We start from the raw sequence: 24,482 nt of genomic DNA, 5'->3' as shown, positions 1-24,482 counted from the left end.
AATTCTCCATGACATTAATAAGACATGCTTTTCTTAAAACAATGTTGAAATGAAACATACTTGTGTCATCTACAGGAGCATATACCATCATTTGACAATCTCATACCTCATGGTAAGTCCGCATTGGATGGTTACGATTTTATGACTAATAATCTAAGTCCTCTATGCACAGTATGGATGGGATTTTCACTTCCAGAACCTCACTTTTGAGCTCTACTTATGAATGTTATACTTAATTCCTGCCACGTTCTGCCAATAAATGGCCATACAACATATACACTGGACCTTTAAGAGTGACATGAATAATGGACAGAATTTAGTTTCAGTTTTGTTGTTCGTGTTTTCCTGCCTACTGCTCTCCACTCCGGTCCAGTAGGTGGCGGTAATACACCTCAAAGCTGGTTTGCCAACCGCCATTAAAACTCAAAGAAGAAGACGAAGAAGACGAAGATGAATATCTGATAAAGAAAGAAGCCTCTTGGTTAAGAGTGGTATATCGCGCATTAATGGCAATTAATTACTTGAATAAATACCAGTTAATTTTTTTCCTTAGTAGGAATATACAAAGGACCGTTTTGGATATAAGTAGATAACCGGATATATCGCTTAACTTCCTTCAGTCGATGTGCGTCATACAAAGCAGTGACCGCGACTGTCTGGTAAGAAGCCATGTTGAGCCATCTCTTCATACTATGCCTTTAACTACGCTACCGTAAACCCAGTGTCAACTGTGGATTTATATTTAAACTCGTACGGACGGTTAACCACAACGTTAACACGATGTCAGCGGACGATTTTCAGTCGAAGTACGCCTCTGTCATGGAGAGCATGCTGAAGAGTGCTGTGGCAGAGACCACGAAACTTTTCGAAACTATGGTGGACGAGCTGAAGGCAGAAATATCCAGAATCAAAAAGGAGAACGAGGACCTCAAAACAAGATGCAGCCAGTTTGAGAGTGCGAGAGGCCAGCCGACCGTTGACACAGGAGAAACTGATCCTCCTCCAGGACCAAGCGACGGCTCCGAGAAACGTGACACAGCCGTTCAGTGCGGTGAGTTGTGGTGATACCCACCATAAGCTTAGTAAACTTTTCTAATTTAACTGTCCGATAATACACTCTGTGATGTTTAAACCAAAATAATATTTTTTTTCCATATTATTTAAGATACACATAACAGTACCTGTGTACTGATATATCAAGCTTTAGCTGTGGTAGGCCCATCAAAAAATAGGAGGGAAACCATACTATGCTATCCTGATAGAGGAAGTACAGTCGCTGCGTTCCCACAACAGACACGTTGACAAGTAGGGCTACAACCGATTACTTTCATTATCGACTGATCTGTCAGTTCTTTTCTTAATTAAACAATTGGTTATTTGTTGTATAAAATGTCAGTGAATGGTGAAAAATGGCCATCAGTGTTTCTCACAGCCCAAGCTTGAGGTCCTTGCATGTCTTTTGTTCACAACCCAAGAATATTCAGTTTACTGTCACAGAAGAGTAAAGAAACCAGAAAATATTTTTATGTAAGAATCAGGTATCAGAGAATTTTAGATTTATTTTCTTGGTAAAATAATCAAACTGATGAATCAAATATCAAAATAGTTTGCCATTGTTTATACAGTTGACAGCCAAGGTCCGATAGACACTGGATATATGGGGCAGATACCAATATTGGAGCGGAAACATTCTGATATCAATTTATTGGCTGATATACAAAATATAAAAAAACAAATATTTTATTGCAGTGATCCCATGAAAGTGGTTAATACTTGTGGCATAGATATGTACTTCAGGCAGGATATTTTACAGTTTAATAATAAACTTTTTGTCCAAAATGACATCCGTGAACTGAACCAGAAAACTGTTAGTGGTATTTTTAATAATTAAAGTGACTATAATCTAAAATTAAAAAAAAAGAATAAAATGTATGTTAAAGCTGAATTAAGAAAAATGGTCAAATATACTTTAAATGCTGCCTATTAAGCTAAAAATAATGTGCATTATGTTCTGTCAAAAAAAAAGTATTAATACAGGCACATATATAATATAGGCACATACCAGAGCTGGGTGACGAGTGAGAGGAAAACAGCCTGCAGACTCTTTATACTCTTTTCATGTGGTAAAGTGAGTATTTATTTTGATCAAATCAGAGTTGGTGATTGTTAGAAGAGTGGACAGACTAACAAAGACGGTTCTGTTGAGTTTTACATGTTTTTCTGTTGAGTTTAAATGAAGTGTGTTTACAGAGCCAATTAAGAGAGAAACTTGAATTCAGAAGGTGAACGGTTGTATTTCTGTGTTTAAAATGGAAAATAAGCATGAGAACATGTAATTTCTAGACACTTTTGAGTTTATTTTGTCTACTGGAGGTAGTGAATGTATGCAGCATGTGCTACATAGTTAATTCGCCGCTTGCACACATCTCCCAGCTGAGACCTGAGGGAACGGGCGGAGGTGGGAGGGGGGACAATGATATCGCCTGTGGCTGACAATGATTCTTTGGAAAATTTGAACATATCGCCCAACTCTAGTTTTAACAATGTCCAATTGGTACTAAGGGGCCCAAAGTGTGCCAAGAAAATATCCCCCACACAATCACACCACCACTGCCAGCCTGAACCATTGATACAAGGCAGGATGGAGCCATGCTTTCATGTTGTGGAGCCATGCTTTCATGTTGTTTACACCAAATTCTGACCCTACCATATGAATGTCGCAGCAGAAATCAAGATTCATCAAACCAGGCAGCGTTTTTTCAATCTTCTGTTGTCAAGTTTTGGTGAGCCTGTGTGAATTGTAGCCTCGGTTTCCTGTTCTTAACTGACAGGAGTGGCACCTGGTGTGGTCTTGTGCTTCTGTAGCCCATCTGCTTCAAGGTTTGACGTGTTGTGTGTTGAGAGATGGTCTTCTGCATACCTTGGTTGTAACTAGGGCTGTGCGATTGCCTATAAATTTCAAATTGTAGATTGTCATTGCTCTAGATTGCCAATACACGATTAAATTGGCAAAGGGGCAGGGGCGGCACGTGTCCTTGGCACGTGTCTTATGTTGATCGCTACCAGTCAGCAACACTGCCAACACTGACACTGCTGTGGCTTTGGTGGCAAAGAAAAATGCCACAACTCCAATTTGGGAGTTTTTTGGGTTTATCCCAGATGCCAGAGGTGAGCCGATGGACACAACAAAGCCTATCTGCAAAATATGCAACAAATGTATGTCTGTGACAAATGTTCAGACAACCAATTTATTTGCGCACCTTCGTCTTCATCATCCTGCTGAAGCCACGAAACACCCGATCCCCCAAGCTAGCACTTCAAGCACTGCAGGTTTATACTTTTTGTTATAATGACGTTATTTTTAATGTTTTGCATCACATGCAACAGTGAGCGACACCGCTGCGCTGACAAGCCGGAGACTTGTTGCTCCTCCTCACTTCAAGTCGCTGTCATTAACTTTTAACCTGCAAAGGCGGCAGTGTCGCAACACTGTAGGAATTTATGAAAGCCCTTGTGTGAACATTTCAGTAGTTATACATTAAAACAACATTTATTTGCAATTAGCCTACTCTGTTGAACGACCCCGAAGCATGAGCAAACGGGCTGTGTCAGTTCGAATCAAAGAGATGCGCCCTGTCACTGTCACAGGGCTGGCTGACAGTGCACCCTGCGCAGTGTTTCCTCTAGGCTTTTTTTCAGCAGCGGGGGCAGGCGTTCCGTTTCTCTTCTTAGAGAAATATTTCAATAAACTCATCTGAAAAATGCAGTCAGTTGTTACATAATGGTGTGTAGATATTAATCTTAGCCTAATACTATCTATTAGTTTACTCACGTTAACGACACTGAGTTGGCACCGGGCCAAATTAACTTAAACTACCGATAAGTTACGTAACGTTAGCTGGTCATCAACATATTGTGAACATCTGTTTAACTTGTAAAATCTATGTCGAGTTATCTCAAGCTAATTTAGCTAACTTACGTCTACCTCTTCTCCGGCCGGTAATTCGCTGCTTTATTGTTTATTTGTAATTCGGGAATTCGCTCCTCTGAATCTGCCCTGTCGCCTAGGTGCTTGACGTGCTTGACGAACGCGCCCCCCAAACAACGCTAGCATCATGCAAATGAGCACGCGCAAGTATATTTCCATACTGAGCAAGATAGTTATCTACAGTTTACCTTAGTGCTCGCAAGTACCCGACAGGAGTCTGTTTTGAAGGTGGAGAGATGCGGCGGTGGTGTATTTGCGTCAACAATAAGAAAAAAAAAAAAGAAATTTGAAGGAGTGGCGGCTAGGATTTAGGAGTGGTGGGCCGCCACCCCTGAATGAATGTAGAGGAAACACTGCTGCGCTGAGAGGAGAGTGTGGATTGTAGGTCTGTTTGTAAACGGGGCTTCTATAACAGTCATGTATTTCCTCCAGAAACATCTCTTAATGCACAGTAGAGCGCCGTTTTTTTTTTTTTTTTTTCGAAATCGCCTTGATAAACAGCAAATCGCCTGGCAACCTTCCAATCGCCAATATATGATTTAATCGGTGATCTTCCCAGCCCTAGTTGTAACGAGTGTTTTTTTTGAGTTACTGTTGCCTTTCTATCATCTTGAACTAGTCTGGCTATTCTCCTCTGACCTCTGGCATCAACAAGGTATTTTCTCCAAGTATCAACTACTATCTCTAGGAAAATATCCAGTGAGCGTCACTTCACTGGATATTTTCCTAGAGATAGTTGTGTATGACAATCCCAGTAGATCAGCAGTTTCTGAAATACTCAGACCAGCCTGTCTGGCACCAACAACCATGCCATGTTCAAAGTCACTTAACTCACCTGTCTTCCCCATTCTGATGCTGGATTTGCACTTCAGCAGGTCATCTTGACCAGGTTTACATGCCTAAATGTATTGAGTTGCTGCCATATGATTGGTTGATTAGATATTTGCATTAACAAACAGTTGAACAAGTATACCTAATGAAGTCGCCAGTGAATGTGAATGTCAGAACATGGAAAAATCCCAACATAATTTAACTGCTGTGGAGCAGGTTATTTTAAAGATAAGAGATAAACTAGCATAAAGCACCACCTGCTGACCAATCAAATCACTTTAGTAAATGGCACTGGGCATCGCTATGATTGTGAGTGGAGTGTGGCACGCAGTGCCTGAGTCATGAGAGGGAGGAAGGAAAAGTGTTATTTCATTGTGCTTTTATATACTGATATCGTCCTAAAACAGAGACTGGTTGAAGCACTAAAGCCCTTTACTTGGTGAAGTTTAAAAACGTGTATAAATAAGCCTACAGACTGCTTTGAATTATGTTTTTATATTTATTATGTTTTTATATTTATTATTGTTGCACATGCTGTTCTCTCATTTTCTAAACATTTGCTGTGTGTTGAAACCTTTCAACTTACAAGCACAAAGCAAGTCTTAAACGATGTACATGCCAAATGATGTAAGAAAAAGACTTTGGTCTTAAAAATCACTGCTTGTCCTGTTTTTTTGTCTTTATCTTTACAGACCTAGTTCCATTCCGCACAATGCTGATAGAGCAGTGTCAGCCACTGCGAAACCAACAATGTGGTTATGAGGAGATGGAGTATGCTTTGCAGGAGCACGACTATGATACCCATGGAGAGGGAAATTCTCAAATGGCACTTATTGTTGTCAAACAGGAGGTACATGTGTATTTTAGCAGCAAACAAATGTATTTCCATTTTTCCAATGTAATCCATTTATGACTTATCAAAATTCAAAGTTTTGTCACCCCTCTACGTAACTAATGATGATTATTCTCTGCAGGCTGTCTTGAAACAAGAGGAAATTGAGTCCACTGTGGTCTGCGGGCAAGTCTTGAGAAATAAAACAGGTATGGAATTAAAACAGACTTTTTTTTTTTACACTAATTTTTAATGTTTGTAAGATTTAATGAAGCCTATAAAATTTGCTAATGCTTACTTTTCACCATTCTCACCTTTTTATTTCTTGTCTTGTTTCCTCTGACATCTCATCATCATTGCTGTGCCTAGATTCACCATGGGCCTCTCCCTGTCCAATTGAAAATGAAGGGCCTTTCATTAACAAGGTGTGTTCAACTAGAGATATGCATTTGCCTCAAAGCCATGAAGAGATGATGGAACTACCTTTTTCTGGAACATGTAGTGGACTCCAGAACCAATCATCTGAATCAGAGCATTCATTAGTCATCTCACTCGCTGCAATAAAGGACATGGAAGAGGAGTCTGAAGTCAGTCAGAAGATATCAGAAGCTGATACACAGGGAGGACTCATGGCATCGGAGAAACAGCAGTTAGTCACTGATCAATCGGAGGTTGAACTCCTTGCAGAAGAGCAACCTTCAGTGGTCCCCCAACAATGTCAAAGAGAGGACAGGATGTCAGTAAATGAACAAACAGATGTTACTCAGAAACAACACACAGATGTGCAATCTACACAAGAGCAGTTGGCACAATCCTCACCAGTCAACAAAGGAGAAACATGCGAGGAACTAAAAAATGGTGGGACAGAAGTTCAGGCTAGTTCACAGCCTGACATGTCAGTACGACGTAGAAGAGGACGACCACCAAAGAAAGCAAAACGTCTGAAACAGCCAGTTAAAGAAAAACTTAATTCACCATCTTCTGATATTCCAACAGGACAAGAAGAGAATAAATCCCCTTCATCAAGAGTGGAAGAGGAGGAGGTCTCTTCTGTAGCTAACACAGATAATATCACGTCATCTGAATCCCCACAAACATGTCCAGTTCAGTCTAAGGAGTCTACATCCTTTATCACTCCATCGATCCTGGAGAGGGCAAACTCTGCTTTAAAAGATACAGAGAACAGAAAGGTTGGTTCTCAAGCATCTTTGTGTAGAAGACGTTCCTCTAAAAAGGACAAAACTTCTGAATCTCAACAACTATCCAAGGACACGGAAGATCGGGGTCCTATTCAGGCTCCACCCCCTGAAGTTTCCTCTGCAATTGAAAAGCTGAACATTCCACCAGCTGAGCCACCACAAGCACCATCAGCTCAGGCCAGAGAACGCTGCACCTCTGTCACTCTTCAGGATGCCATGCTATTAATTGAAGCCATGAATCAGCCACCAGCAGAAAATACATCCTCTTCTCCACAAAGAAAATCAGCACCACCCCAAACTCAGTCTGCTCCCAGTGTGGGTGTCATGCAAACTGTGGATGAGGTCCTAGCTGAGCCACAGACACCATCACTTTCTGATGAAACTTGTAAAGCTGTAAGCAATGTACCCCTAACAGAACTGTCCACAACAAAGCAGTCAACAGCCTCTCCTAAGGCTAAAGATGTTACTCCAAGGAGTGAAGCTCAGGCACACACTGAGGTTGCCGTAACAAAACAACAGCATACGATTTCTCTATCCAGTACTACAACAGCGACACTGCCCCTATCAACTGCTGCAACTCAAACAACTGTGCAGTCACTTCAGCAGCACCCTCCCCATCCTCTGATAACATCAGTTGCACACAGCAGACAGGGTAACGCAGTACCTCATAAAATAATTGTTGTGCCAAGATCAGTATCCTCATTAAAGCCTCATAAAGTTGCAGTACAGTCTACAGCCCAGCTTCCTACTGTTTTGTCAACAGTTGTGGTGTCGCAAAATAAAAGTATACTTCCACGCACTACAGCTGCAGGCATACCTGTTGGAACAGCTTCCCGTTCCTCAGTTCCTCAGAAAACAATCTACGTTTCGTCCAGCAAATTGCTTCCTGTTGTCACACAGTCGACCGCCACCTCTACAGACACGCAGTCAGGAACTCAACCAAACCCAAAAATGACAATTATAATTCCAAGACAGATGTCCGCTGTAGCGTCAATGAAACATAAGTCACAGACTGGTGTATTGACAGCACAGCAGGAGTCAGCCAAATCAACTGCCCCTGTTATGATGGTTATGTCATCGTCACAGGAGTCAAGTGTTTCTATGGATACACAAACTGCTTTAGATAAAGTGGCCACAGTACTGTCTCAAAAGAGGGATATTACATCTGACAACTTGGACTCTTCCAAACAACCTTCCTCTATTCCTCAAACAATAAATGCACATACACAAACTTTGTCTAGTTTAAATATGCCAGTTGGGCTAGTGCCAGCATCCATGTCTCCAACATTACCACTGGGTTTTGAGCAAAAACGCTCGGCTGTGGTCAGATTAACTAGGCTCCCATTTCCGATATCAGCCACAGAATCCATCGTGGTCTCAAGACTGCCTACAAATGGATCTTCTGACACTGAATACACTGAAATTTGTCCCATTTTAAAAGAAGCTCCAGTGCCTGTACAGACCTCTCATATGTCAGAAGAGCCAAATGATATCCAAGAGAAGCCATCATTATTCTCTGAAAACCACACCACTTTGGAAGAGTCACTTAACAATTGGCATGTGCAGCCATCTTCATCTTTCAAGGTGTCCCAACCAATCTTTGAGAAATCAACAACAACCATCAAAACAATTGAGCCATCAGCTGTATTTAGTACAGCCAGTGAACTTACTTCCAATTTGGGCCCGGAAATAATTGAAGTAGACGAAGAGACACAATCAGCTGCTCTCATACATCTAACCTCCATCACATCCAAGGACACGTCAGATCCTCATTTACAGATGACTAAAACCCAGTTCCTGGCACAGCTGGCAGTGTCGCCTGTTGCAGAAGATCAAAAAAAGGTAATGCAGCTGTAAGAACTCATCTGTTTTGCAGTGTTATTACTGTGGGTATAAAATTGAAGAAAGAAAGAAAATTCAGCCACAGCAGGGACGTTATTTTTTACCGACCATTGATTGGAAAGCACACTCCAGCATCTCTATGATTAAATGCCATTCTATGTAGTTACGTTTTGTAAAAAGCATTGATGGTCATGTACATTGTATGTTGTTGTGATTAGTCTGCATGTATTTTGCTAAATTTATTTTCCTTCTTTGCTTTTTTTTGTTATAGGCCTCTTCTGAAGACTCCGTAGATGCCACAGCTTCTTGTGCAGAGACAAGCACCAGTGAGAAAAAAAGTTTGCAGAAAACATCCCTTATGGCTCAACTCCGAACTCACATCAAAACCCACTTGCAAGCCAGAAGAACTGAAGCAATAGAGAATGACCATTCAAATGATGAAAACACAACTAGCAACATTATTCCTCTTAGCCCAAAATACACGGTAGCAGTTGAGGATGTTACATCTCTAAAAAAGGCAACTAATGACCCTACTCCCATTAGTCCAAAGAGATCTGAACTATGTAAAGATGGTGTTAAGTCCAAGATCACTGTTGGTGAATCATCCTCTGTCAGTTCTAGGAGGTCTAAGGCAACTAGCGAATCCCCTCCTTTAAGTCCAAGGCAGACAAGTTTGAGTAGCGATGGTGTATGTTCCAAAAATAAAAAATCAATTTCTGTAAGTCCTAGGAGGTTAAGCTCAACTAAAGAAAGTGCTACCCCTAAAAAGATGAAAAACACCTCTGTGAGTGCTAGGAGGTTAGGTTCAACTAAACATCGTGCTGCCCCTAAAAAGACGAACAACACTGCTGAGAGTCCTAGGAGGTCTAGCTCAGCTAAAGAAAGTGCTACCTGTAAAAAGACCACAAACAGGAATAGTTCAACTAGAGATGGTGCAAGCCCAAAAACTACAAAAACTGGTGGGCACCCTAACAATACGAAAACCACCTCTGTGAGACCTGGGAAGACTAGCTTGAGAGGAGATGGTGCTAGTCTTAAAATGACTAAATCCACTTCTGTTAGTCCTGCAACATCTGATTTGGGTAAAAATGATGCTAGCCCTAAAATGTCTGACAATGAACAAACCTCTTTCTGTCGTAGGAGGTGTACTTTAATTAAAGATGGTTCTAGCACTAAACAGATTAAAAGGGAATTCAATTCCGTCAGTCCTAGCACAGATACAGATGGTGCTAGTTCTAAGACCACAACGAGTGAAACAGATTCCCCTAGTGTTAGCTGGCCTAAATTGGATGAAGATGATGTCAGTCCTGGAAGGACTGGGGAAGCTACTTCTATTAAGAAGCCCAGATTAATTGAAGATAGTACCATTCCTAGAAAGAATTTAGGAGTGGTTAATTCTAGCTGTGAGCCTGTAAAGAAATGCACAGTTAAAGCTGTGTGGACTCCTCCGAGAATGCCAGCCAGTAAAATGCCACCAGCAGGTGGAAAGAAGTCAGTGCAGTTACCTGTAAAGAAAAATACAATAACCCCAGGATCCCCAGACCGTCCAGTAGTTTACCCCCCCAGTGTTTCTCTCTACCCCATACCTGTCAAAGCGCCACCTGTTGTATCACCATTACAACCTTTATCAGTCATTGGTTGGCGTCTGCTCAAGAATCAGTGTGGGGAGTGCGGTCGTGTCCTCAGCAGCAGTGCAACCCTGGAAAGTCATGTTAGTCTCCACAAAGGTCGCCGGCCTTTCTCGTGTACGCTTTGTGGGAAGCGCTTCGCGGACTCCAAGGCTCTTAAACGGCATGGCCGTGTGCACCGCAATGGTAGGATCCATATCTGCCAGCAGTGCGGCAAAGGCTTTGTCTACCGATTTAGTCTCACCAAACACCTCCAGATGGTGCACGGCAGGCTAAAACCTTTTGTTTGTCAGATCTGTGAGAAGGGATTCTTCACAAAACGAGATGTGGAAGCCCACATACGAATCCACACTGGAGAGAAACCATTCCATTGCAACCTCTGTGAAAAGAAATTTGCAAGGAGAGTAGAGCTAAATGTGCATTTAAGGTGGCATAATGGGGAGAAGAGACACTGGTGTCCATACTGTGGGAAAGGATTTTTAGACTTCAATAATCTGAAAAGGCACAAGTATATCCACACAGGGGAGAAACCACATTCCTGCCCACACTGCCCCAAGAGCTTCACACAGTCAGGTCACCTGAAAAAGCATGTAAAAAATGTACATAAAATACAATGAGAGATGGACATCCAAGATGCCACCCTGTTCCACTGGGAACATTAATGCTTTCTTTAATGAGAGATATTAAGCCTTGAAATGTGAATATTTGGCACGGAAGGGATTGGTTTGTTTGTTTTTTCTTGGATGCAATGCATCTGTGAAGCAAATGGAGAATTCAATGCAATCTTTTCATGTTATATTCATCAGAGGATGGATTTCTTTTTATTATGTGTGTGTGTGTATGTGTACATATGCACACACATATATATTATGAAGGCTTAAAGGAATAGTTTAGCATTTTAGGTAATTCACTTTCTTGCAAAGAGTAAGATGAGAAGATGAATATTGTCACGTCTGTGTGTTAAGCATGGAGCTAGAGCACAGAGGCAGTTTACTTAGGGTAAAGACTAGAAGATGCACGTGTAAAGCTGTTTAAATTGTAAAAATGTCAAATTGGATTTTAGGTGGACAGAATAAGCAAGTGAGATAAAGCATTATAAGAGTTGTAGAGGTGCTCGTAGCTGTATTTTTGAGAGTTGAACAAAGCCAGACTAGCCAGCAAATAAACAAATAAGCATATTTCCCAAGATGTCAAACTAATCTTTTAAAAACAGGGCACTGTGTGCTCTTCACAGGGTAGAGAAAGTATAGACTTGAATGATAACAATGATAATTTTCTGATAATAAACTTAGGTCGGTCGCTAAGAATATACATGTGGGAAATTAGCATTGTTGTCTTTCCATGCTACATCCAAAGAGATTACTTAAGTAATAGTTTACTTAATTCATAAGACTAATGAGAGCATATGAGAACCAGCATGAAAACATTGTGTGTCTCTTACAATTTACCTAATTTATTTATGTATACAGCCGTAAGAAGTTGTAAATTTTGTTATGTTAGCGAAAATGCTAAGGTTAATCTGACACCAACTTCAAGAAGACTTCATGATGTATATGAAACATCTGTTTTGGATGTAGGCTTCACTGCAAACATTTGCATACTAGAGCTGTCACATTTTTACTGTCATCCATTTCTTTTACTGGCTTAACTGAAATGGCCAACAATTTTAGAATATTGTCTGGAAACATGGTTAACTCGCTTGCTGATGGGATATTACTTGGAATAATTTAAATTATTTTCACTGTTTTCACAAGACATTACTGAAAAGCAAACATGTCGAAGTCTAATTTTGGAACATTGTGTAAATTTATGAAAAATTATTGACATTTTTAAAAATGTTAATTAAGAATACTTGCAATTTAATGTTTAAATTATTTAAACAATTTAGATTATTTATATTTCTGTTTTTTTTTTTTTTACTGCTGCTGTTTCAAAAATGGCAATAAGAGTTAGTAGTATACTTTGTACCGTAATTAACCTCTTCAATTAATAATTATATAGGTGCGTTCACACTGGACATGAAATGAAATTACAGCTTGATTTTGACCATTGGAATGTCTTTGTAGTCAGTGATTAATCCCCAAAAAGCCAGTGAATGTAAACCGCTATTGTTTCAAGTTGAGAAAATACTTCATGGTTTCAGTTGATGTCACCTTAAACAAATCTACATTTGTTCAATTTTTGCATGACTTTGCTTGATTTTTTGTCACCTTTGGTTTTCACTTCATGTGTAGTCTTAACGCACCTAAAGAGAATGTGCCACTGCTCCACCAATAATGAAGCACAGCTTTAGCAGTTCTGCAGATTAAAGTTGGACTTAAACTGATATTAAACAATTTCTTATTTTGTCAGCGGCTCTCACATTGTGCAGTATTCCAGAAGAGTTTAAATGTTGTCACAAACAGATGTGTGAAGTGTTTTCTGTTTTCTCAAAGTTCTAACAACATTGCATTTCTAAGCCTCATTTAATAAATTGTACAGATTCTGAATTTGCAAAGATTTGATTGCCTTCAAATCAAGATGTCTATTTTATTGGTCCTGTCATTTGAGAAAACAGGTAATAAATGTAAAGTTGACACCTAATCTTCTTTTCTTCCTTTTTTTGTCAGAATAAATGTTTTCCCACAATTGGCCGCTCAAGATGTCTCAACTAACACACAAGTGCAAGCCTTAATGCTAATGCCTGATCATTTTAATTAAAACTGCAACTGAGATGTGCCATACAGCTGTAGAATAATATAGTGCAGTTCATGTGTTACAAAAAAATCAGTTACTTTTAACAAAGCTAGGGTCATAGGTATCCCAGGTATCAATCAAAAGTCTTAAGTCTTGTTTTCCCCAAAGTAACACAAAACACATTTCTGCTGCCATTCCAAAACAATGGAAGCAAACAGAATTTTGCACAGTGGAAACTTGCATATGAAATCACAGCAGTGTCTTCCCAGAAACAATGTTGTAGTCACAGATCACTGTATTTGTAGTTTTCAGTGGAACGAATTGTCTCTATAAAAACTGCTGTGAATAATGCATGTCCACTGCAGAATGACTGACATAATGACATTTTTTCATATCATTCTTTCCTCTTAATCCAGTAGTAAGTCTCACTTTACAGTAATATCGTCTCTCATTCTGTCACACTTACTGCTCTGGAGGTGTGAATCTAACTGTCTTAAAAAGAGCAATCTACACAGAGAAGGTGTATTAGTTGATTTTCTTTAAATATTATTGGATTTGTTTGCAAACTGTACAAATAATCAGAACCCAGCAAAATCGTGCCAACTGTACTATGTACTACACCAAACGATTACTTTTCCATGAAAAAAAAAAAGCATTTTGTTTGCATTAACTTAACAAATGAAATTTGTAAAGCGTGTTCATAGAAAATAATTTACTGTACAAGAACATTTCTATCATGGTAAATATGTTTGTAATATTTGTGCATTTTAATGGGTAAAAATGACTCTGCTATCCTGATGTGCGACCAAACATTTCTTCCAATAAGGATTTTTGTCCATAAAACAGAACTGATTCAGACTCTAGAAAATTATTCATCTATGCAATACAATTAAATGTTTGCTTTTTTTATTATAAACATTTCCTTTTTGGCAACTGAAGTACATTCATTATGTATTGCTTAATCTGTGCCTGCATTTTATTTAAGCATGATATGTCAGAAATGTTACTTAATCTCTTCAAAGTCTTGCTATGAAGGTAGATACCAGCAGGCACAACCACAGTGGCAGCGACAGGGTTAAAGCAGGAGGGCCAGCAGAACGTTCAATGGAATGATAGCACTTGCCCACATTTCCAACTTTATCTACAGCTACCAGCTCAACAATCTGCGAGCAGCAGGAGGCTGTGTACTTTGCTTGAATGACAGGAGCACTCAGGGAGGTGTATGTGAGGTTTCCGTCACCACGACTGAGGGAAACGCGCTCTATCCCAGTGCCGTTTCCATCAGTGAGGTTGGCCGAGAGCTCCCACTGGAGAGGTCCACACTGAGAAACATCTTTGGGGCAGTCGTCAGCCAGCACACTAGCCACTTCACACAAAGGCTGGACAAAATCTGTAATCTGGACACAGAACACAAAAAGAAAAACTGAAAAAAATTGCATGAAGGAGGAATTTAATCTGTAATAGCCATGTTTGTGGTGATGTTTAAAAGCTTTTTTTTTAACAAAATTTATTTCACTCTTTCCAAAAGTGTAATCCAGGATTTGTCTGGTTACCTTGGTAACAACAGAGAATCTCAAAACAGCGTAGTTGGAGTCAACACCACTGGATGACTTGGCCTCCATAGTCAGAGTGACATCAGTGCCTGATGGTGTGTTGGCAGGTGGCGTAATGGTTAAGGTAGCATTAGTGTATTGTCCAGCTGTTAATGTGAGGCTGTCAAGAGAAGAGAGAAAAATACACTTCATTTATATGGAACTATTATTGTGAATAATTCATTCATTTGATTTTGATTGAATTATTAACAAGAGTTTACAGCCATGCTAGTGGCTCTGTGATGGGCACAGTGATGCTTTGAGCTAAATGCTGATGTTAAATGCAACCAATGGCAACGTAATTAGTTTTGAAAGCATTAACTCATCAACCAAAGTATTGGACAAATTGAAATTTTGTGAATGAATGGGTATCCAAAATGTCATAAACATGTACAATGTCAGACAGACCAAAAAATCTCTTGGTCTACTTGACCTCAGTCAGATCTGCCAACATCCATTGCAGTGTACAGGGTGCTTGTGGTGGAGTATCAAAAAAAAAAAAATTCCTCTTACCTGTAATCCTTTTTATCCTTAGAAATTGTTTTGGTATGTGGAATGGAACTATATGGGGCTCATCTTGCAGTGCTCAAAGTGCCCCAAAAAAAAAAAAACAGCTTATCTCTTTCTAGAAATAATGACCTGTTTACTCAAGACAATCTTTGTTGTGAGCAGTTTAATGTGGGAGCTATTTTCTTTCTATCATCCACCAACCATATCACCATGTGCACAAGAAGGCGTGCATATACTCATGGATGAGAGGCTTCTGCTTGTGGCAGCACGCAATGTAAACATGAATGTCAATTTCTTCATCTGAGTTGTAAACCTTTGACTTATCAGCAGTTACAGGCTGATATCTTCAAAACTCAACAACTAACACCAAAACAATCTAGATGCACGAGAGGCAAGAGGGAAAATATGTATTTTTGATTTGGGAATGAATTTTCCCTTTAACTTGTGTCACTTGCCAGGGGTGAGAAAGGAACTGGTTGATACAATGTGTTGTCTGATAATGTTGGGAGGCACCCACCCACTTTCAAGCAGGGAGAGATATGATGTGCAGATGTGAGTGGGGTTGCACGTTACTCCACCCAGATGTAGCCTTGCCGCAAGTTTCTCTACATTAGAAGTAGAGACGTGTCAGTACAGATAAGGATATATTTTAAAAAATTCTCTGCTTCTCCTCACCTGCTTGGGTAGGTCATTCGGAAGTTTCTGTCATTTCTGGCATCAATTAAGTATTTACCACCAGAGCCCTTGGTCATGACACTGAAGGGGAGCCTAAAGTCTTTTCCTGGCTCCACACTGCTGTCTATCACAGCCTAGAGGGGAATGGAAGAGAAGGAAAAGGAAACAAAAAAAAAAAAACAGTTGAGAAAGAGTGATTTTCTATACCCCTAGAAAGGTCAAGGCAAAAGTTTACTGTACTCATTCAGAATAGAATCTGAATGGTACACTGAAGTACAGACCTACCTGGATATTCACTGTGGAGACAGACATCTGTGTAGTAGACTGCCTCTGAAATTCGCTGTTTGACACTTTGTCAGTCCCTTTAAGAATAACCACAAACTCCCCTCCAGGGACTGCATCTACAGTCACCAAGATGTCTCCGTTGCCCATGTCAGTGGTTGTGCCTTTGATCAAAGTCTCAGAACCAGATATAGTTACCAGGCCAACATCTCCAACAGCCATTGAGGATGGGCCTTTCCTACCCATAACCGAGAGCATCAGGTTGGCAGGCTGGCCTGAGTTTCCACAAGACAGATACAAAGAAGCAAGGTAAGCAGAAGAAATTAATTTTCATGGCATAATGTGATTGAATGATTTATGGAAAACATTGATATATACTCTGTTATTTGAATAAATGTATAGAGATATAATTATATTAAAAAATTAGAGCTGCCCTCTGAAAGTTTTTAATCACCAGCTGTACACCCCTAAGTTTTTTTTTTTTTGTCAGTAAGTGTGTCAATAGTTACTAATTATAATTATAGAATATGGGCAGTCATAAATATATTTATACATTAAGTGACAGATAAATCCAATTCAACTAAATGACAAAATTATGAGAATTATGAGTAAAGCCCTTTAAAAAATATAAATCCCTATGAGCAAATAAATTTATAAAATATAATAATTTAAAAACATTCTTAGTTACAACCAGAAGAGTGCTCTCAGTGGGGTGCAGATATCTGCCAGGCAACATGAAAAGAACATCTAGATGTAAGTACCTTGCTTACGCCTGGTGGAGATAAAGATGTAGTAGGACCATGATATTTATGGTTGATGATTACACACAACTGCTTCACATCTGTATAATGTACAGTTAATGAGTTGCTACCTTTGTAAGATGATAAAATTGCTTTATTGAGTATAAGGCACCTGCTTGTGGACGGCCACTGAGGACTGCGTAACCTGGATGGGGTCCCCCGAAGCTTTCCACAAAGTCATAGATGAAGGTAATCGTACTCTGACCTGGAAACACAAGGCCAGACTCACAGTAAGAACAGATATACACCAAAAGAACTCATGAGGCCTTTTCGGACTGTTTTAAAAACAAAATTAATAAACAACAGCTGTGGAATAATTTGTGCTAAATCATGTTGACAGCAGATGCAGAATTAAATACACTACTGAGTTAAAACAGTGCAAGTATCGGCTCAGATAACCTTAAAGGAATAATTCATTTGGGGATCAACAGATCAACACTAGTCTCATGTGTGTCCAGTAAATATGAAGCAACTGGCAGCAGACTAACTTAGTTTAGAGCAGAGGATGGAAATGGACAGTTAGGCTAGCTCTGTCCAAAGTGTACAAAATCAGCCTACCAGCACCTCTACAGCTCAGTGATTAACACGTCATATCTTGTTTTTTTAAGCCGTACAAAAACCGGAGGGTGACAATGACAATTTGTGATTTGTGGGGATAATGAGCAGGTACCTTACTAAAGTAAAAAATCCTAAGTGCTTGTCCTATCTTAACTTTAGTTGCAAAGATAGGAAGAATTACTACTAGAATTACAGAAACAATAAACTCATGGCTGTGTCTTATCTTATCTCAGACCTTATATCTTAACTTAGGAAATCCTTACTACAGCTGTGAACTTGATTCTTCAATTGGTACTCATACTGTCATGCCTGTATCTGTGTTTATTATGTGCACAAGACTGCCTGTATCCAGGACAACAGCTCAATTGTCACTGGCTAGCTTGTGTCTGGACAGGAAAATTTAGCTTTGATGAGTCTGAGTAATTAATTGTGTCTTGGAAGAGAGGAAGCGCCACCATTTCACAAAGTTTTGGGGAGTTATTCTTGTCAATTATCAACCCACGATATGGATTTGAACAGGTGGAGCATGTCAGTCAAATTCAGAATTGATCATCTTGGCAGTATATACCCATAAATATGTGATCCTGGAAATTTAAAGCACCATCATAGGGTTTGAGTAGCTTTTCAATCATAATATTTTGTGACCAAGTTGTTCCTCGTCTTCATTGGCATTTCCAAACAGACTTATCAACAGTGGTGCTGCCATTTCTGGCGTTAATTTTGAATTTGGGACAGGGTCTATGCCATCCTAACTTAGGATTCCCAATGTAGGAAATATCCATTAGGATGCTTCTGTACTAGCTTAATTCCTATCCTAAACTGTGATAGATATGATAAGATAGGAGGATAGGTTTCTTGGCCATAAGAAGACACTTAATAAAGTCTCTGCTGGGTGCCTCACTATCTCAAGGTGACTACCATCGACTAAAGCCTGGCTAGTTGTTTGCCCTCTTTCCCAGCTAAGCTAACCAGGTGATAATCATATTTGCCTGATCTATCCCATCTAATACTCAGCAAGAAAGCAAATAAGGAGATGAACTATTCCTTTAGCCTGCAAATTAAGTGTATATAAAGGAAGATACAATTTCACCAATTTCTGACCTGTGATTTTGAGTGTGTATGGTTGGTTGGACTTTATGTTTATCTTCCAGGTTCCTGTCTGCTTGTCAGCATTGAGACGGATTCTCCTCAGGTTGCCCACTGTCTGTATGGTCCCCAGTTTGCCGCTGGCCTCACCGCTGTTCTGGCTCACGCCTGGAATGTAGCAGCGCGCATCATTACTCTTAAATATGCATCATGATGACATCCTGAGTAATAACAGGGGACGCTTAGCAACAAGTCGCAAACATTTCCACTGTATTTGGAATAATGTGTTACCTGCAGGATTGGTCAGTGTGAACATTATGTCTGTTCCTGTGATGTAGATAGTGATATTTTTTAGAGATTCATCCAATATGAAAGGGAAGGTCTCCTCTTTCCCAGGGTTCCTTGCTCGCTGAAGAACTGTCACCTGATGGAGAGAGGAGAACAAGACAAACAGATGATTTATGGCTCTGTTTTTTAAACTGGCCCATCCATGAAAGGCCAAATAGATAGATAGATAGATAGATAGATAATACTTTATTGCTTCAGATAGCACAGAATGTACGTACTATCTTGTACTATCAGATCTGCGCAGGCTTACCAGAGCTGAGGTGGATGTGTCAAGGATGACATCTGTGGCCTCAGGCAGCTGTTTCTTAGATACCTGGATGGCCTGGCCTCCAGAGGTCAAAGCCAGGTCCTTGTAATCATCAAAGGAAGAACGTCTGAGGGAACGACGACGCCTTGTACTGGCCCTGGTCAGAAAGAATGACACCTATGGAGATCGTTAAATTGGGATATTATAATACGCTGAATAAACTGAGCAAACAAGGCATCATTGGTGTTGTCACTGTCAGTCAGTAGTTACCGTTGACTTGGAGCTCCTGATTAGAGCAACAATAGTGTCCTTGAGGGTGATGTCTTTGGCTGTAGCATCAGTGAAAACATAGATGTGGGAGGAGGCAGGGGCACCGGTGAGAGCCAACTGGAAGAATAAAATAATGAAGCTGGTCAAGTTCAGTCTGGATCACCACAGTTCCCCCTATCAACAGCCACACTAGTTACAATCTGACAGTATCATAGTTTTAGTACCTGAAGACCAGACAGGCACATCTCGGGAATGTCACCACCTCCACTCACTCTGAGCTTAGAGATTTCTCTTTTCATCTCATCAGGGTCTGTTGTCCTGATCATAGGTCCAAAACCTACATATTAAGCACAGAAAAGGGACCAAGAGCCAAGACTAACTGGTGGTTCAAAATATTTTAGACTAAATTTATCTTTCTTGGAATCAAGTTTTATCCTACAAAACCACTGTGACTGTGCAGATTTAGTTTGTTAAATCTATTGTACATAAGATCATACACTTACATGTAACTAGTATTACAACTTTACAACATGATCAGTAAAACTTCATACTGGGGTCATTGAAGGTCACCAGAATGTACTCGGATGGCTCATCCTGCGTTCCTTTTTTGCTGTCAATGATGTCATAAACAACAGCCCTGGCTTCATCAATGTCATCCGACATACTGGCAGTGGTGTCAATAACAAAGCACACAACAGAGGAGCGAGCGATCCCCATCATTCTGAGAGAAAGAAAGTGAGAGTGAAGAATTAAAAGTCTGGTAAATCTAATCATTTTTCTCAGTCTGGACCACTGTCATAAATAACGATGGACAACATGTCTCCGCCTCCTCCCACTGTGCAAAACTCAAGCCAAAATATCACAGATACGTTCCTGCCCATGCAGCCAGCTGACGCGACTGTCATGACATGACTTCATTTTTTGGGAGCTGTTATGTTCATCTTTCTGTATCTTAGGTCTGGACAGTGAAATGTTTGTTTTCATCATGAAGTAAAAATTTGAGATTTTAAGATCAAATTGAGATTTTTTTTTTCCACATCAGAAACAGCATACCTCAGAAAACTGTTGTTCCCAACAGCCAATCGGATGTCATCCAGCAGTTGCAGGCTGGCAGCTGTGGCTGCGTTCACAGCAGCGTTGTGGAGGGCAATGTTGTCTGAGCGACGCTCGTCTTTGTTGATTCCTCCGCGAGGATCTGCTGAGCTAGTCAGATCAGTTGCACCTCCATGGCTGCATTTACCTGGTGCGACAGGGCAGAGGGGACAGTTCGAACTGTAACATTGTTCAAATGATGGTTTATAGTGGATTATCATGTACTCAGGTGTGTTTTTCTGGCTCGAAGGAAGTACTAGGCAGATTTAAATCATGTTTGTCTTGAAATTAATATGGTTTTATGTATTTGAATATGGTTTGTCAGTGATACCTTTAGGCTTGGCAGCAGAGAAGATTCCCATGTAGCCTGATGTTAGTTTCTTCTCCTTCAGGATGTTGGGGAGGATGGGATTGGGACATGTTCCACTGGCACAGTCACTGCAGGTTGCACTGTCAACATCTACACAGGCAAAATGAGTAGAACTCATTTCATTCCAAACCAAGGTAAGGTAAGCATTGCTGCATTTCATTACACTGACCTCTGTTCTACAGTATGTGTTAGAGCACTGGAAGGTCTGCTATGTCAGAACCTTATCTCAAAATAATGCACGCCCACCAACCAATCAGAATCAACAATACACTTTGGTCTTTGGTGTATAGATACACTCCCAAAATTGAGTTTTACCCAACCTACAACTATATGATATATCTACGTATGACATTTTACCCCTCCTACAGAAATGTATGTGTATCCTTTGTGTATGTGTATGACAATAATAACACACACACACACCTGCCAGGTTTTCCAGAGGATGGTCAGGGCGTATGAGGTTATTGTATGGCTCTGTGTATCCCAGCTCCACCCAGTTACTGTGGCTGTAGAAGTCCTGACAGTGCATGGAAAAGCACACATTAACACTTTTATACATACACAGAATTTACCCTTTCTTAAAAATTGTGACAAATCATGTCCAACTAAAAACTACTAACACTACATATGAAATACATGTAATTTATCGAATGTTTTGATTAGCTTTAAATTGTTTAGTTTCTAAACTCGTCCTGTGCCAGAAGACACCCTTGTACCACACAAGAATTCACAACTTCAAAAGATTTAAAAACATGTGTTGAAAGCTTTCAAAATCTACTGATAACACACATGTTAAAATGTGCTGTTACAGTCATCTTTGTTTTAAGGTATATTTTTTATGAAAATGTTTGATTTTGTGTTCCATATTTCTATGATTTAAGCAGGCATTAAAAAGGGTTAGCTATATCCTAAGGTCCTGTCATACTTACTGGTTTTTAAAAAGGCGGGAACACTGCTCAAACACTGCTAAACTTAATATTTTTGAACAAACTTATCAAATAATATTGCTATCAGATGTGTCTCAACCATAATAAATCAACTCAGCAGTCCTTCTAAGTCGAAGCTAAATAAGAATTATAGTTTAAAATGTATATTTTGATTAGCATTAAGAGAACGTGTAGCAGCTTTAAAAAATAATATGGCTGCTCAATACGACTATACTGTGTGTTCACATCTATAATGACTGAGGTGACATAACTCTGAGTTCTCTTGAATAATTGAATAATGTGTTAAATTAGTAATTTTTTCAATGTAATAAAAAAACCCATAAATAAATATGTAATAAAATAAAAAGCAGTCAGCAAAGTCTGGACATGGCCCCGTATGTGACGCCAACTCCACTTTAGTTAAAGAGAATTTTTTTGTCTCTTCTGTTTATTAAACATTATGTTAATAAGAATTAAAAAAAATTAGTTTATGTAAACAAAAAAATCATGGTGCAACTAATGTGTGTTCTTTGTGTTAGTAATGATATTATATGTGGTTTATCACAAAGACAAATTACATTATTAACAAAAAATTTAAGTGGGCAACATTGTAATGTTATAATAATACAATATATCAGATATTTTGATTATATACATAATTAAACAATCTTACATTTAATGCAACAAAAACATTACACATTTCCTACATATTTTCTATTATAATACTTTTATGTTATAATAAATCACTAGGAGATTGAGTGAGTTATGATTTTATATTCAGTACTAAAACATATGGTAACATTGAACCTTTCCTTCTTTCAGTCTCATTTCTTGCTCATCCTGCCTCCTCTAACATATTCTTTTACTCAATATATGCCTGTTTGTTTCTCCATGTCCTCCTTTAACCTCTCTATGCCCAGCTGTGTTTTTCCAGGCCTCTCACCTGAAGTGTGTGAAGGACTCTGCCCAGTGTTTCTCGGGCAGCCTGGAAATTCTCATTGCGAACATTAGCCTTAATGGCCACCATACCTTCCATGATCAGGCCACGTCCTTCCAGGAAGGCCTCTGAGTTGAAGTGATGTGGAGCACTGAAAGAATTTTTCACAAGTTGTAGCTCGGTAAGTATAAAAGCAACTCATATTTAAAGCTTAGCAACACATGCAGTCCTACCTATTGACAAAGTCGCGGTCTACCAGTCCGTTCTGGACATAGATTTGCTGCAGAGCAGAGTGAAACTTGGCACCAGACACTTCTCCTGTTGCTGTGGGGCCGAGGCAGGCCTGGACCAGCTCTTCAGGAGATGCCCCCTGTGGTCAGAGGTCAAAGGCTGGTAAAGGACTGGTAAGAAAGTGCACTGTTTGAAGCAGCTGTGCATAAAAGACTGTTTACCATAAGAATGGAGCCACGTTTGTCACAAAGGATATGATGTGTGTGTTTCTGCCGGTTGGGTGCGACTATGTTTGTGCTATTTTGCGCTTTTTTTTTTAATCTTCCATCTTACCGTGGGTTTGAACTCATGACCAGCTGCCTCAGCCACTGCGTGACAAGTCTCTGTCACTTTTTGCAGTAGAGCTGTTCCTGTGATGCTGATATGAGTGGAGGCCCCACCCCCAATGGGAACAAAGGCCACGGCAGATCCTGACAGGGCCAAAGCCAGCATGGCCATCACCAGTACTGAAGTCATGATCAGTTTGCTGGGAGAGAAAATGACCATCAGTTATCAGACTGGTTTAATGATAAATTATAGAAAAGGACTGTTAATTCAACTGATGTGTGTTCTGAACAAACGTGTTGATGGTCAGGAGCTTCATCTGTGGCCTTTTTCAAATATCCAAGTTATTCAATGTACTGAATGTGACATGAGGAGGTCATAGGCAAATACACATGTTGAGCACACACTTGATGATGGGCCTCTCCCTCCAAAACATATTACTGCAATGTTTGCTTTGCCCTTTATTCACTGTTAACAGATTTCTCAGTGATTATATAAGGAAGAAATTGATGGATTAGACACAATAGGCTCCAACTCTTGTAATGTTTCAATTTTCTGTATTTTGTCAAATAAAACAAGTTTTGCACAACATACAAAAAAGTAAATGTTTAAATAAAGAAACAGTACTTTATAATAATGGAATTTACCTACTTGTTGATTTATTTGAAACAAAAAAAATACATCTGATAAAAGATAGCACTTATTTTACACAGAATTATTTTGTTTTGATCTTTTCATTGAAAAAGCTTTTTAAAATGTAATTATTTCAGTTATTTTGTTTTGCAAAAAAACTCAAAACATATTAAGCAATATGGGAAAACTGTTATAGTGTTCAGTGTTGTACACTGTCAATTAAATGCACAAAACTGAACTGTGAAATACAATCATACCTTGATGTCTCTTGGCTGTGAAGACTCCAGTGACTCTGACAGAAGTGTAACCTGCAGCCTGACCCTCCTTTTATAGCTGGATCTATACAGCACTTTGTATATGATGGGTGTAGACTTGAAGCATTTAAAAAGGTGTGTCATGTAATTCAAAAAGGTGTGTGTTTGTGTGTACGTTGTCACTATCAGTCATACAAAGGTAGAATCTGATAAAATGCTAGGCTCTCCCTCATAAAAACTGGTGTAAACAGTAAAAAAGGGCGTAAATACAAGGAACACATTCACTTCACATTCACTGAGTGCAACAACTCAAAATGATCATTTTATGAGTCTATTTAAAAGATGACCAAA

General features: G+C 39.5%; 2 protein-coding genes across 2 annotated transcripts; one reads left to right on the top strand and one right to left on the bottom strand.

The window, feature by feature from the left end:
- Positions 1 to 100: 100 nt before the first annotated feature.
- Positions 101 to 11,719, top strand: LOC146330324 (uncharacterized). The gene is made up of 5 exons (XM_084715845.1): positions 101 to 1,051; positions 5,512 to 5,669; positions 5,794 to 5,860; positions 6,021 to 8,692; positions 8,964 to 11,719. Exons 1-5 carry the CDS (start codon positions 781 to 783, stop codon positions 10,935 to 10,937), a joined length of 5,142 nt encoding a protein of 1,713 aa, XP_084571971.1. The 5' UTR covers positions 101 to 780; the 3' UTR covers positions 10,938 to 11,719.
- A 1,970-nt stretch (positions 11,720 to 13,689) lies between these two features.
- On the bottom strand, positions 13,690 to 23,481 carry vwa11 (von Willebrand factor A domain containing 11). Its single transcript, XM_084713701.1, has 17 exons — positions 23,254 to 23,481; positions 22,923 to 23,059; positions 22,696 to 22,840; positions 21,250 to 21,343; positions 20,788 to 20,916; positions 20,418 to 20,604; positions 19,916 to 20,085; positions 19,589 to 19,701; positions 19,365 to 19,481; positions 19,098 to 19,271; positions 18,791 to 18,923; positions 18,515 to 18,667; positions 16,968 to 17,060; positions 16,059 to 16,330; positions 15,774 to 15,907; positions 14,550 to 14,709; positions 13,690 to 14,393 (listed from the first exon to the last, which is right to left on the bottom strand). The coding sequence occupies exons 1-17, from the start codon at positions 23,464 to 23,466 to the stop codon at positions 14,013 to 14,015; spliced, it is 2,805 nt and encodes a 934-aa protein (XP_084569827.1). The 5' UTR covers positions 23,467 to 23,481; the 3' UTR covers positions 13,690 to 14,012.
- Positions 23,482 to 24,482: the final 1,001 nt, after the last annotated feature.

Source organism: Lutjanus erythropterus, chromosome 3 (genome assembly GCF_056507025.1).
Source record: "Lutjanus erythropterus isolate fLutEry1 chromosome 3, fLutEry1.hap2, whole genome shotgun sequence".
NCBI classification, from domain to species: domain Eukaryota; kingdom Metazoa; phylum Chordata; class Actinopteri; order Lutjaniformes; family Lutjanidae; genus Lutjanus; species Lutjanus erythropterus.
This window is presented reverse-complemented; position numbering and strand designations above follow the sequence as displayed.

What these genes read in the sequence shown, in the direction of transcription:
- LOC146330324 (XM_084715845.1), top strand. Translation starts at nt 781, where the DNA reads ATGTCAGCGGACGATTTTCAGTCGAAGTACGCCTCTGTCATGGAGAGC. An exon ending in TGACACAGCCGTTCAGTGCG is followed by an intron (nt 1,052 to 5,511) that starts GTGAGTTGTGGT and finishes TTATCTTTACAG; the next exon opens with ACCTAGTTCCATTCCGCACA. An exon ending in TTGCAGAAGATCAAAAAAAG is followed by an intron (nt 8,693 to 8,963) that starts GTAATGCAGCTG and finishes TTTTTGTTATAG; the next exon opens with GCCTCTTCTGAAGACTCCGT.
- vwa11 (XM_084713701.1), bottom strand. Translation starts at nt 23,466, where the DNA reads ATGGTCATTTTCTCTCCCAGCAAACTGATCATGACTTCAGTACTGGTG. An exon ending in GAGTCCTTCACACACTTCAG is followed by an intron (nt 21,344 to 22,695) that starts GTGAGAGGCCTG and finishes ATGCACTGTCAG; the next exon opens with GACTTCTACAGCCACAGTAA. An exon ending in GGTGACCTTCAATGACCCCA is followed by an intron (nt 19,702 to 19,915) that starts GTATGAAGTTTT and finishes CTTAATATGTAG; the next exon opens with GTTTTGGACCTATGATCAGG.